Raw genomic sequence first — 14743 nt, 5'->3', positions numbered from 1 at the left:
CTGATTTTAGAGGGTGCTGGTCATTTCTGTTTCATTGTTGGGTGACTCTGTAAAGATGCTCAAATCAGCCAGGTCATGGTAGCCTGAAATTTATCCCCTCTGGAAATCCATTCCTACTCCCAAGGGCGTTCATTCCAAATTGTACAGCTAAAAGTCTCTAGAGATGTATATTCCTTGACCAGACAGCTGGTCATTTGCATCCTTTTAGAGAGCCATTGAGGCTGCTTGGAGCGGTGCTTCTGGTTCTTGTAGCCTGAAATTTTCCCCCTCTGGAAATCCATTCCTACTCTCACACCATCCCAAGGGTGTTCATCCCAAATTGTAAAACTAAAAGTCTCTAGAGATCATCAGTCCTCCAGGCCATGGTTGTCCCAAAGGTGCTTTTTGCAGGAGGCAACTGGACTTTCTTGTTTTTTTATTTTGAAGATGTTTCGCTTCTCCTCCAAGAAGCTTCTCCAGCTCTGACTGGATGGTTGGGAAGTGGAAGGATTTATATTCCTTGCAGACAGCTAATCATTTGCTTGTTTGTTTGTTCGTTTTAAGACATCAAAGACTCTACTCACTCTTGGACCGGTTTCGTCTAACGGTGGCTCCGGAAACCATTAGCCCTTCACCTTTGGTTACGGCCCACCCCCTGGATGGGGGGAATCACCCGGCTCTAGAAACTTTAATTCCAGACAAAGTAAGGCTGAATTGGTTTCCTGTTAATCCACTCCCCTTTTAAATTGACTCTTGACTCTATCTATCTTGGCTATCTATCTATCTTAGCTATCTATCTATCATCTATCTATCTATCTATCTATCTATCTATCTATCTATCAGCTATCTATCTATCTTAGCTGTGTATCTATCTATCAGCTATCTATCTATCTATCTATCTATCTATCTATCTATCTATCTATCTATCTATCTATCTATCTTTATCTATCTATCTATCTATCTATCTATCTACCTACCTATCTACCTATCTATCTATCAGCTGTCTATCTTAGCTATCTATCGCTATCAATCTTATCTATCAGCTATCTATATCTATCTATCTATCAGCTATCTATCTTTATCTATCTGTCTGTCTGTCTATCTATCTATCTATCTATCAATCAGCTGTCTATCTTAGCTATTTATCGCTATCTATCTAAGCTATCTATCAGCTATCTAATCTATCTATCTATCTATCTATCTATCCATCCATCCATCCATCCATCCATCCATCTCTCTCTCTCTCTCCTGTATCTCTCTCTCTCTCTAATCTATATCTGTATCTATCTATCTATCTATCTATCTATCTATCTATCTATCTATCTATCTATCTATCGCTATCTATCTAAGCTATCTATCAGCTATCTAATCTATCTATCTATCTATCTATCTATCCATCCATCCATCTCTCTCTCTCTCTCCTGTATCTCTATCTCTCTAATCTATATCTATATCTGTATCTATCTATCTATCTATCTATCTATTTATCTATCTATCGCTATCTATCTAAGCTCTCTATCAGCTATCTAATCTATCTATCTAATCTATCTATCTATCTATCTATCTATCTATCTATCTATCTATCTATCATCTATCTATCTTAGCTATCTATCTATCTATCTCTATATCTATCTCTATCTATCTCTACCTATCTATCTACAGTTGTGCTCATAAGTTTACATACCCTGGCAGAATTTATGATTTCTTGTCCATTTTTCAGAGAAGATGAATGATAACACAAAAACTTTTCTTTCACTCATGGTTAGTGGTTGGTTGAAGCCATTTATTATCAATCAACTGTGTTCACTCTTTTAAAATCATTTCAAACTCTCAGACTGGTCCCCGTTCTTCTGCACTGTCCGATTCCACTGCCGTCTGCACAGGCTGCCGGCGAACCACAACACTAAGTCAGGCTGGTTGATAATACTTACTGAACAAGCGTTTTAAATTCAGAATAGTTGATTTGTAGCCAGCCGTGTCATCACGCAAACAACCTGTTGAATCATCTCTTTTTTTGTTTCCCTGCAAGGATTGGTTCTGTTCACTCGTGAGGTCCCAGTGCTACACAAAATCAGCTTTTGCTCTTCCGGAAGGTGCCGAATTGATGTATCGGCTTCCTGAACAGGAATTGTTGCCTTTCATGATGCATCAGGTAATGCACAGGTGGTCCCAAGAAGGAGGGAAAAACCCTCCTTTATGTTACAGTGGCAGGTAGGAATAGCAATAGCACTTCTATACTGCTTCACAGTGCTTTTACCGCCCTCTCTAAGCAGTTTACAGAGTCAGCCTCTTGCCCACCAGTAATCTGGCTCCTCATTTGACCGACCTCAGAAGGATGGAAGGCTGAGTCAACCTTCAGCTGGTCAGAATCGAACTGCGGGCAGTTGGCAGAGTTAGCCTGCAATACTGCATTCTAACTGGAAGGAAGGAAGGAAGGAAGGAAGGAAGGATTATTAATAGTCCTTAGACTTATATACCACTTAACAGCCCTAAGTGGTTTACGGAGTCAACTTCTTGGCCCCAAGAATCTGGGTCCTTCTTTGACCGACTTAGGAAGGACTGAAGGCTGAGTAAACCTTGAGCCAGACAGAGTCGAACTGCTGGCAGTGGGCAGAGTCAGCCTGCAATCCTGCGTTCTAATCACTGCACCACCAGAGCTCTTTAGGTAGCATTGACTTAGGGTCACAAATGGGACCAGAACTTCTGTTACTAAGCAAGGTGGACAGTAAGAGAGTCACACCTAATTTTACAGCTTTTTTTTTTTTTTTTGCTGCAGTCGCTTGTCAGAAGTTGGAATGTTAGCCCGAGTGGGAATTTCACAGGGATCGGAGCATCCAGTTTAACATCCCCTAGTTGAACACTAGCAAAATTTCTTCCTGTTTCCTTACCGATTAGCGCTCTGTGGAAAATATTTAATATTCTTTCAAACTTGTGAATGTGACACAGCGATTGCCAGATTTTCCTTTCGCTGGATCTTCTGTCTAATTCTACATATTTCATTTAAATGCAGGTGTCCTTCATTTAGTATGTTTTTTCATATGTTCGTGCCTTTACCTTTTGAATATGTTTAATATATTACAATATCCTCCACCTGGTGTCAGCTTTGGAAGCCATATTGAGACCAGATGCTCCCGCACTGCCGCATCTGAGCCTGGGAAAGTGGGAGGGGGGAATTTATTGAAGTATATCTAGTTAGACATAATAACATTCTTTTTCTGATTCAAGGTCATGTTGTGTTACGCATAAGTGAAGGGAAGTCTCAAGTTGGGACGGGTGGTGATTGGGCCATGTGATGTGATGGTGGGTGCAAGGGATGGGTTTTGTAGTTTTTACTTATTATAAGGAAGCCCAGAACTTTCAGATTCGGGATTCCACAGTTGTGCCAGTTACTATCCAAATAAAAGGAACTTTTGAGAAGTCTTGGAGTTATTGGGCGGAATGGAGGGTTGCTAGAATGCTGACACCTAGTAGTATTTGACCCCCAGGGGGTATGGGTCTCAGCACAAATTGGAGCCAACATTAAATGGAGGGTGTGAAATTGCCCGTTTGTTTAGTGGCACATCGAGCGGCCCACTTTAGCCTGGAAACAAGAAGTCTTTTCAATTCTGTAGCTCAAGTCAGAAACTTGTGAAAAGTGCTTCCTGCTGCTTGGGTCTTTTCAGGATTTCAACATCAGCCTCCTCGCCCCGTGTTTGAGCCTGGGTGGGCAGGAACTATCCCGGGGGCTGAGGAGCTATTTTGAAGCCGCCCGCCTGGTTACGCTGCACCATGTGACAGAAGTGGTGAACAAGCTACCCACCGGCCATCAAGTCTTCCAGCCAATGCAGCCGATGGGATCGTCCCCGTACTGGAACAAACTCAGCAATATTTATGGTGAGATATGGAATAGAGGGTTGTATGGCCTCTGCAAGGCTTCCCCATCAGTGCTATGATGACCCAAAGGGATGTGGCACAAAGACAACCCAACCAGATAATAAGTAGAGGTCCCTTTATTAGCTCCAACTTTGCCCACAATATCTCGGTTACCTTCCAGCCTGGAGAAAAACTCTCCCTGGAACCTGCAACAGCCTTTTGCTGCAGACATTTCAATCCAAAACGGTGTAAACAGAAAACTTTAAACTATAAATCCAACAAAGCAAGATAAAGCAATAAATCCGGCAGGGCACGATAAGGAGTTTCAGAAGTGAAGTAACCCGGCAGTAAATCCAACCAGTTGGGAGGATGCCAGGAACTTCAATAACAGCAGCCAACATTAGATCAACTCAACGTTTGTTCCCAACAAATGCCTGTCCCAAACTGCCTCTCCTTTAAACTCCCTCCCCAGGCCTTGTGCCTTGTGAAGGGAATCAGGGCCCTTTCCTTCCCCGTAAGCCACGTAACCCACGTTGCTCTCTTCTCCGTTTTTCCCTGCGTGCCCTAGGATGAAGAGGGGTTGGGCCTGGGTCTTCCACTGGACTCCCTCTCCCTTGTTCTACCTTTCCCCTGCTCTGCCCAGCCGGACTTTGCCCTTCCCCAGTTTCCTCCACAGCCAGTGGAGCCACTCTCGCTCCCTGAGGGCTGTTTGTCTTCCTCCTCGGATTCAGACTCCGACGGGGGCATGACAGGATCTGGCAACTCCTCACAACTGGAAGTGCAGGCCGAAAGGGAAGGCTTTTGTGGCTTTTGTGGCCTGTGCTGTCAGGGTGTCTGCCTCTGGTGGGCTTTTTGCGAAGACGGCATGTCTCGCCAGTTGTGTCTTGGTTTACTCGTGACCCAGTCATGAGTGTTGGGTTGCTTTTCTTGTATTTGAGAGGAGGGATTATTGCAACAGCTTTCTTGTAGTGTCTGTGTTTCCCAAAAGGGAGAAATGGAGGGAAAAAAAGAACTTAACAAAGGCAGAAAGCAGCTCCAGTCTTCCTGCCATAGCCTCAAGCAGAAGCCTCCAGTCTTTAGAAGTGGATATTTTGTACCTATGACGAAAGCCAGGTCATCCTATTCATAAACAAAACATCTTCAGCCACATCTCCCATAGGAGGCTGGAGCTGATGGGATTAAGAATTTACATTCATCATCATCATCTTTTAACGACCCCATAACCCCTTGCGAGGTGGAATCTGGGTAACTGAATGTGTTGAGTGTTTCCTGGCCGGATACCTTTCCTGTCACCAATGCAGAGTTATATTCAGCAGATATATTCTCACTGTGCCCAGAGAGAGAACTATCTGCCTCTACCTAGAATCGAACTCACAGCCTCCTGATCATGAGGTGAGAACTTCACCTCTAAGCCACCACTCCACTCCTGGATTAAAAATTTCCACTCCTCCACCCAAATTCTAAGGACAGGACATGACCTTTAGGACGTAAAAGGATTAACCCACCACCATTGGAATAGTAAAAGACACAAGGCTTACTACATTGCACAACCCCCCTAGAGCATCTCAATCAGCAAACCCGCAGAACCCTATAAAAATCCATCCACTCACTCAGCCAACTGGTCCCCATTTTCTGCTGTCACTGAAGTGTCTAGCATCCAAATAAAACAGAGACCTTCTTTCCCTGCGGTTGCCTCCATTTTATTTTCAGCGTCTTTCTCCCCGGCTTGGAACCGGAGTGGATTTTTCTTCCAACAGCTGTCGGCTCTTGCTGATGGGAGAAAAATAATGCGTGTGAGGGGGTAGGTGGAGAAATAGTTCCCTAAGGGTTCCTGGAACGGGACAGAGTGATCTCGCCCATTTTCAAGACAGAATCCTTTTCAGTGCCTGATCCGTTTGCTTGGGTCCTCAGAAATTTGAAAGAGGAGACCGAATCACAACGCATTTGTGTGTTATGACGTTGTGGTTGTGTTGTTGTTGTTTATCCCATAGGAGACCCAGAAATGTTTCAATTCACAATGGTTTTGGCTCAGGCTTTAAGTCAGTATCTGGTGTTGCTTTCCAAACTGCCAGCTTCTCTGCGCATCCCTCCGGAGAAGGAAAATGACATTGTGAAGTTCATTGTGATGCTGCTAGAGGTAAGGGCGGTCACGACATTGGAAAACAATAATATATATTTTTAAATTTGATGACGCTGCCTTCTAAAAAGTGACAAACCGTAGAGAACCTTGCAGTCTCGCGGGTTATTATTGTGCCACAATGCTGCTGTGATGGTGTTATCTGGAAAAAATATTTGAAATCCCGTGTTGAGTTGGCCTTTTTATGATTCATATAGCTGTGGCTTATTTGTGCTTCTGGATAATTTCCCATAAAGGAAGCCGTAGGTTTATTCCAGACCAAAATGCCTAAACCTGTTTTGAGAGAAAACTCTGCCTGTCTCAACTTATTTTCACATCTCTCTTAATTAAATTTCAGAAGGTTTGTGCGAATCCACAGGTTTGAATTAACAGAACCACAAATATAAACACTGCCTACCGTTTAAAAAAAAAGAAAAATAAAGAAAAACTAATTGAAACTATATTGTAATTCACAGAACAGGTCAGGGAAGAGTGATGCTAAATTATGCATAATTTTTTCCCATTTTTAAATTTTTTTTACATACAATAAATCCATTCCATTTCAATCATGTGTCAATTAGGTACATATATCCTGTGCTTTTAGTTAATAATAATTTCTTATCAATATAACAATAATCACATTCCCGTTATTGCTTTATAACTACATCTACTCCATTTTAATTTATTTTATTTTCTAATTATTGATAAAACAAACCCCATACTACATAATATTCAGATTCTTCCTTTTCTTTAATTTCTAATGTTAATCTATTCATTTCTGCACATTCAAATATGTTTTCGATTACTTTTCCCTCTATTGGTATCTTATCACTTTTCCAATTCTGAGCAAATACAATTCTAGCTACTGTTAAGACATGTATGATTAAGTATGTTTTTTTTCTTTACTATAACCTTCAGGTACCATTCCCAATAAAAAAAATTCAGGTTTAAAATCTATACGTTGTTTAAACATTTTTTCCAAGCATGTGTGTATTTTAGTCCAATATCTTTTAGCTTCTATGCAAGTCCACCCCACATATAGGAATATGTTCCTGGTGTTTGATGACACTTTCAGCATTTAGTTGATTTATCTTTAAACATTTTCGCTAGTTATGCATAATTTTGATGGATGGATTTGAAATTCTGGGGACAAGCAGGTGACCTGGGAGAACGAATGAAGAGAGAAGATGAAATCAAAAAGAGTAGACATAGATGACTGTTTCTTGCAATTGATTCATTGCGAAGTAGTGTTCAACTTCCTGAATGTTGTTGCTGGTTGTTTATTTGGTTTATAAGGCAGTTTATCAAGTTACGTGATTTGAAATTACAAAGTTTGTTGGAAATATCAGCCCCCTTAAAGCTTTTCCTGATCAGACGATGACGGTGCTTTTAAATAATTTAAATTAACAACAACAACAACAACAACAACAACAATAATAATAATAATAATAATAATAATAATAATACATAATTGGTGCCTTGGTAAGACCACACTTGGAATATTGCATCGAGTTTTGGTCACCATCATAGAATAAAGATGTTGAGATTCTGGAAAAAGTATAGAGCAATAAAGATGATTAGAGAACCGAAGGCTAAAACATATGAAGAACGGTTGCAGGAATTGAGCACGTCTACATTAATGAAAAGAAGGACATGATAGTAGAGTCTTCCAATATTTGAGGGGCTGCCGCAAGGAAGAGGGGGTCAAAGCACCTGAAGGCAGGAGAAGAGAAGAAGCAACGGATGGAAACTCATCAAGGAGAGAAACAACCTAGAACTAAGGAGGAATTTCCTGACAGTGAGAACAATTAATCAGTGGAACGACTGGCCTCCAGAAGTTTTGAAGGCTCCATCACTGGAGGCTTTGAAGAAGAGACTGGACAGCCGCTTGTCTGAAAGGGTACTATAGGATCTCCTGCTTGAGCAGGGGGCTGGACTAGAGGACCTCCAAGGTCCCTCCCAGCTCTGTTATTCTGCCCATTTCTTTTTTGTCCTAACAGATCCTCTCTTGGCATTTAGCACGCAAGCAGGTGCCCCTAAGTATGGATCTCCAGGCTGTGCTGGATTGCTGTTGTCTGGCATTGCAACAGACGGAGCTGTGGAATCTCTGGGCCTCCACAGAGAACTCCAGCCAGGCCTCCTCGCTCATCCATTGCACCCGATTCATCCTGGTAGCAGGTGAGCCCCACCCCCGCCCCAGATTGGATCCTTTCCCTAATCTTTTCCTTCAGTCCTTTCTAAAAGTTTTCGCTTCCATCCAGTCAATCAGCTCTCACGGAAGGAATCGCCTGGTTTGCCTGAATTTCTGATGTTTTTTCTATCATTTTATCACCTCCCGCAGCTGAGAATGAGAGGCTACTGTCAAATGTCATTTTATATTTTATTATATATTATATTATATCATATTCATTATATTATAGTACAATATAATATATTTATTATGTTATACGTATTACATGTATTATATTTTATTATTTTATATTTTATTATTATATATTATAATACAGTATATTATATTTATTATGTTATATATGAATTATATTCATTATATTTTATTATATTTATTATACAATAATATATTTTATTATATGTATTACATTATATGTTATTATGTGTACTATATTATGTTATAGTGTGATATAATGATATATGTATTTTATTATAATACAATATAATAATATATTTATTGTATTATAAATATAATATAATATACAGTGCAGTGCAGTGCAATTCAATTCAATACAACACAACATAACACAATACAATACAATATTTTTTTATGCCTTCAAGTCAGTCTTGATTCCAGGGTATCACCCAGGCAATTTCTTGCAGGCTTGGGGGAAAATATTTCCACAGGTGGTTTGCCCCAGATGGTTCCTTCCTGGCCTCCAGTCCAGTGTCTTTGACCACTGCACCAGACTGCTCTCCCTGTCAAACAAAATGAATGCCAATGGAGTGAGGGAATTTCGGGGGGGGGGGAGGAATCCACTTACTCACTCCAGGCATGAGGCAAAAACAAAAACGAAACTTTAGGAGTTGGAGCGAGTCTGTAGTCTGAAGTTTCTTCAGAAACCTTGCTGGAGTTCATGTGTACATTTGGAGATCTTTGAAGGATCCGTTTTGAAAAATACATGTTGCTTCCGTCTGATTTAGTGGCCATTGAACCGGGAAATCGCCTCCTGAGTCCAGAGAAAAGGAAAAAGATTCAGAAGGTAGCCAGTGAGAATGAAAAGAGCTCACAAGCATCAAGTAAGGATAAAACAGACTCTTTCTATGCATGAAGTTGTGTTTTGGTATAAGTCATAGGTGTACAGTTATATGTCACAATTCTACCTAAGCTTAGAGGTAGAACTGTACCTACTTGTATTGGAACTAATGGTGGATGCAGATGCTTTGCAACTAAATTAGATGTGGATTTCACTTTAAGTTTACGTATAGGAAATGTCTCTGAAGACGTTAGGGTGAAATTTACTAGGAGGAGCTTTACCAAGATGGTAGCTGGAGTTGAGGCTGTAAGAGAAAGGTTGAGAAATGACTATCCCCCTATCATGTCTTCTCCAGCCTCAGTTTCCCTTTGGTGGCTATTCTTGGGAAATCAGAAAACATACACGCATCAAAGATATTTTAATGCATTTAATATCAAACTGGGTGGATGCATGGATGGATGGATGGATGGATGGACGGACGGACAGATAGGTTAGGATAGGGTGCATGATAGACATAGCTAAATGGATGTATAAGATAGGATAAATGATAGATAAATGGATGGATGAATGGATGGATGCATGGATAAGATAGGATACATAATAGAGATGATAGATAGATGGATTCTAGAAGGAAGGAAGGAAGGAAGGAAGGAAGGAAGGAAGGATTTTGAGAGGAAGGAAGGAAAGGAGGAACGTTGACAAAGGAAAGAAAAGGAGGGGGAGAGAAAAGAAGGGATGGAAGGCAGGAAGGTTTCTGAGAGAAGAAAGAAGGAAGGAAAATGAAGGAGAGAGGAAGAAAAGGATGGAAGGAAGGATTCAGAGAGGAAGGAAAGAAGGAAGGTTGACGAAGGAAAGAGGAAGAAAGGAAAGGATGGATAGAAGGAAGGTTTCTGAGAGAAGAAAGAAGGAAGGAAAATAAAGGAGAGAGGAAGAAAAGGATGGATGGATGGATGGATGGACACAGGATAGGATACTTGATGGACATAGTTAAATGCATGAATGAATGGATAGGATACATGATGGATGGATCGATAGATAAACAGACAGACAAACGGACACTCCCAGTCTTTCCACTCAATTTACTGTAATAAATGTTTGCTTTTTTGTCCACTTAAAGATTCTGAGAACATTACAGCAACTTGTGAAGTGGTAGCTGAGTTGGTGGAATGCCTGCAGTCTGTCTTGGCTCTGGGGCACAAAAAGAACAGCCCCATCCCCGCATTCCTGACCCCCGTTTTGAGGAACATCATCATCAGCCTGTCCCGGCTGCCACTAGTCAACAGCTATGCCCGGGTTCCTCTCCTGGTACGTACTGAACCTGAGAAGCTGAAGTGTTTGTTTGTTTTTTCCCTGCTTAGCCCGTTCTTGTTTTCAGAGGAGCGAAACCCCAGTTTTTGTATTTTGAGATAACCTATATTTATTGTTGCAAATGCCTGCTTCTTTTTATTCTCGGTCTTTATTCAGGAACAAAATTCCCCAAAAACAGAGCTTCCAAATTGCCACCGTGTTTCCCCAAAAATAAGACTGTCATATATATATTGCCACCAAAAAAAGGCACCAGGTCTTATTTTGGGGGGGGGATGTCCTCCACTGACTAACCTCACTTGTGTGCGTCGCCCCCTGCCCTCCTTGTCACCATCAGAGGCCTTCAGGAATTTCTTCTGCGACCAGCAAGTCTTTCCTGAAGGCCTCTGCAGCCCATAACGGAGCTCTGGATCAATCCAGAGCTTTGTTCTCAGCTCCAGAGGCCTTCAAGGAAAGCCTGGCCATCCTTGCTGGCTGCAGAAAAAATGGGCCGGCAAGGCAGGTGTCAAGGTGTGCGAGGCCTGGCTACACCTGTCCGAAGGTAAGTAGCAGGGCAGCTCCACCTCCCATCCCCACCCTAGCTTAATTTTTACCCGTCCACTCTGGAGTGGGCGGGATCTTAATTAGGACTTATTTTGGGGGGTAGGACTTATATTTGGCGCATGTGTAAAAATTCAAACTAGGACTTATTTTCAGGCTAGGTCGTATTTTCGGGGGAAACAGCGTAGTATTAGTGTACAAGTAGCCCTCAACATACAAGCGCAATGGAGCCCAAAATTTATATGGCTAAATGAGACATTTGTTAAGTGAGTTTTGCTCCATTTAATCGCTTTTCTTGTCACAAGTGTGATAATTTTTTTCAGTGATGTTGTAACTTTGAACAGGCACTAAGTGGTGGACTGTTGTAAGTCAAGGACTACTTAACTATTTCTCCACCCTTCTATGTTTGCAATAGGTCTGGAAATTGGGCTGGTCCCCCAAGCCGACAGGTGAATTCGGCACGACATTTCCCGAAATTCCTGTGGAATTTCTCCAAGAGAGAGAAATCTTCAAAGAATTTATCTACCGAATTAACACCCTGGGTAAGTCCTGGCGACTGGGAATGAGTTTCAGTCATGAAAGCTGAAGGCTTTTGATACGGGTGAACATTTAAAAATCCCTGTTAAGAAGGTTTAATTCTGGGTGAATTTGCCTGAATTCTCTGCCATCCTAAATAGCCATTGTAGGACTGAAGAACCAGACCAGGCAGAGTTCCTAAGATCTGTTATGCCCCCGTCAGAGTCTGAATCTGAGACAGAAGATAGACAGCTGACAGCGGGAAAGTGGCTCTGTTGGCTGTGGAGGAAACTGAGGAAGAGCAAACTCAGTGTCACGCCCCTGTTGGAGATTGACTCAGAGGGAGAGGAGAAACAGCCGACAGGGAGTGGAAGTGTGGTTGTAGAGGAGGCTGGGGAAGGGCAGAGGCTGGCTGGGCAGTCAGAGGAAGACCCAGGCCCATCCCCTCTCCATCCTAGGGCATGCAGGAAGGAGAGGATAAGGGAGAGATGTGAATGGCGTGGTCTACAGGGGAGGAAAGGGCCTTGATCCCCTTCATGGGCTGCAGCTGTGAGAACTGGTTAAAAGGATGGACATGCGTATGGGCCTGTGCTGGAAACAAAGCATGGAAATATCTCTGTTGTTCCTCTCTGAGTTTGGCATCCTTCCCAGTGGGTGTTCCGATATCTGTGGACGTCTTCAAGCCCTTATCTTGCCTGGTTCCCTTAATTGTTTCGGTGTGGTTTGTGTTGCTTTTACTCTTTATAATTTATAGGCATTTTTAGTTTAAACGGCATTTCCTCATTTTTGTAACTGCTTGTGGGGGAGTTTTTTTGTCTCCAGTCAAGGATATTTGGAGCTTTGAAGCAAAGTGAAGGAATAAAAAGAAGTTCACCTGTTTTCGTGACTGTGTTTATTTTGTATCCTACCCTGGGTCATTACAGTCAGGCTGGGCAGAACAGGGGAGAGGTACAACAAGGGAGAGGGGGTTCAGAGGAAGAGCAAGGCCCACTGCCTGCTCATCCTAGGGAAGAAGGCAGAAGAGAGCAACATAGGTAGCGTGGCTTATGAGAAAGGAAGGGGCCCCAATTCCCTTCACAAGGCACGTCTGGGGAGGGAGTTTAAAGGAAAGGCAGTTGAGAGGGGTGTTTGTCAGGAACAAACATTGAATTCATCTAGTGTTGAGAGTTGTGTTCCGCATTCCTGGCATTCCTTCTGACCGCTGTGCTTCTGTGTGCTTATCTTGCTTTGCTGGAATTATTGGACTCATTATCTTGCCCTGCTGGAGTGATTGATTGCGTTCATTCTGCCTACAACGTTTGGACTAGAGTCTCTGCAACCAGAGGCTGTTGCAGGTTCGTGAGAGAGTTTTTCTCCAGGCCGGAGAGTAAGCAGGACGTTGGGGGAAAAGTTGGAGCAAATAAGAGACTCATACCTGTTCTCTGGTCGTGTTGCCTTCGTGCCACGCCCCGGGTCATCACAAGAACAAGGACATAAAGATAGCAATAACAATAGCCCTTAGACTTATGTCCCGCTTCACAGTGCTTTACAGCCCTCTCTAAGTGGTTTACAGAGTCAGCCTCTTGCCCCCAACCATCTGGGTCCCCATTTTACTGACCTCAGAAGGATGGAAGGCTGAGTCAACCTTGAGCTGGGCAGGATCAAACTCCTGGCAGTGGGCAGCGTCAGCCTGCAATACTGCATTCTAACCACTGCGCCACCACTGCCCTATTCTGTCCAGTCCAGGGGGTCAGTTTACATCTCCTCTTGATTCAGAGTTGAAGAGAGTACAGGTCATCTCTAAAGACCCTTGTGAGATTTGTTTCTCATTATCTTGCTGTCCTTCCGGTTTTAAATAAAGGAGCCTGAGAGGCTCTGGATTCTGGAAGGCTAAAGGTGGTTTGATGTGTCGTATTTCTAAAGCTGCCCATCTCACGGCAAGTCTGTGGTTTTTACCTGTAGGGTGGACAAACCGCATGCAGTTTGAGGAAACCTGGGCCAGCCTCCTGGGAGTTCTTGTGACCCAGCCGATCGTCATGGATCAGGAGGAAAACCAGCAAGAGGTAAAATAATCAGGTGTCCTTCGTGCCCTCTGGCCGTGGTCTCTCTCTCTCTCTCTCTCTCTCTCTCTCTCTCTCTCCCTCCTTCCCTCCTCTCTCTCCCCCTCTCTGTGTTTCCCTCTCCCTCTCTGTCTCTGTGTGTTTGTGTGTTTCTATCTCTCTGTCTCTGTGTCTGTCTCTCTCTCTGTGTCTCTGTCTCTCTCTCTCCCCCCTCTCTCTGTCTCTTTCTCTCCCTCTCTGTTTGTCTCTCTGTCTCTCTCTCTGTGTCTCTATCTCTCTGTCTCTCTTTGACTGTCTGTCTCTGTGTGTTTGTGTGTTTCTGTCTCTCTGTCTCTCTCTCCGTGTCTCTGTCTCTGTCTCTCTCTCCCCCTCTCTCTGTCTCTTTCTCTCCCTCTCTGTTTGTCTCTCTGTCTCTCTCTCTGTGTCTCTATCTCTCTGTCTCTCTCTGACTGCCTGTCTCTGTGTGTTTGTGTGTTTCTGTCTCTCTGTCTCTCTCTCCGTGTCTCTGTCTCTGTCTCTCTCTCCCCCTCTCTCTGTCTCTTTCTCTCCCTCTCTGTTTGTCTCTCTGTCTCTCTCTCTGTGTCTCTATCTCTCTGTCTCTCTCTGACTGCCTGTCTCTGTGTGTTTGTGTGTTTCTGTCTCTCTGTCTCTCTCTCCGTGTCTCTGTCTCTGTCTCTCTGTCTCTTTCTCTCCCTCTCTGTTTCTCTCTCTGTCTCTCTCTGTGTGTCTCTATCTCTCTGTCTCTCTGTCTCTGTGTGTTTCTGTCTCTCTGTCTCTCTCTCCGTGTCTCTGTCTCTGTCTCTCTCTCCCCCCCTCTCTCTGTCTCTTTCTCTCCCTCTCTGTTTCTCTCTCTGTCTCTCTCTGTGTGTCTCTATCTCTCTGTCTCTCTGTCTCTGTGTGTTTGTGTGTTTCTGTCTCTCTGTCTCTCTCTCCGTGTCTCTGTCTCTGTCTCTCCCCCATCTCTCTCTGTCTCTTTCTCTCCCTCTCTGTTTCTCTCTGTCTCTGTGTCTCTCCCTCTCTCCCTCTCTCTCTGACTGTCTGTGTGTGTGTGTGTGTGTGTGTGTGTGTGTCTCTTTCTCTCTCCCTCCCTCTCTCCCTCTCTCTTTGTAGAAATCCATTTTTTTCTAGATAGGTCTAAACACCTGGTTCTTTCCCCCCTCCCTCCCCATTTCCCACCCTCCCACCTACAT

General features: G+C 43.2%; 1 protein-coding gene across 3 annotated transcripts in view; it reads left to right on the top strand.

The window, feature by feature from the left end:
• Positions 1 to 14743, top strand: part of HTT (huntingtin) — a 103669-nt gene that overhangs the window by 62050 nt on the left and 26876 nt on the right. For all 3 annotated transcript variants that reach the window (XR_015744160.1, XM_087936519.1, XM_087936518.1), the window contains 9 exons: positions 544 to 682; positions 2009 to 2131; positions 3642 to 3852; positions 5823 to 5968; positions 7948 to 8125; positions 9101 to 9196; positions 10271 to 10458; positions 11414 to 11540; positions 13456 to 13556. Coding sequence is in view for 2 of the 3 variants with exons in the window: in XM_087936519.1 (XP_087792645.1) it covers positions 544 to 682; positions 2009 to 2131; positions 3642 to 3852; positions 5823 to 5968; positions 7948 to 8125; positions 9101 to 9196; positions 10271 to 10458; positions 11414 to 11540; positions 13456 to 13556 (1309 nt within the window). In the remaining variant the exon portion in view is untranslated. The remainder of the gene's footprint in view (positions 1 to 543; positions 683 to 2008; positions 2132 to 3641; positions 3853 to 5822; positions 5969 to 7947; positions 8126 to 9100; positions 9197 to 10270; positions 10459 to 11413; positions 11541 to 13455; positions 13557 to 14743) is intronic.

This window comes from Pseudonaja textilis, chromosome 6 (genome assembly GCF_049901715.1).
Source record: "Pseudonaja textilis isolate UNSWEBS1 chromosome 6, rPseTex1.2, whole genome shotgun sequence".
Classification (NCBI taxonomy): domain Eukaryota; kingdom Metazoa; phylum Chordata; class Lepidosauria; order Squamata; family Elapidae; genus Pseudonaja; species Pseudonaja textilis.
Note: the sequence above shows the minus strand (reverse complement) of the source record. Positions and strands in the feature narration are given on the sequence as shown.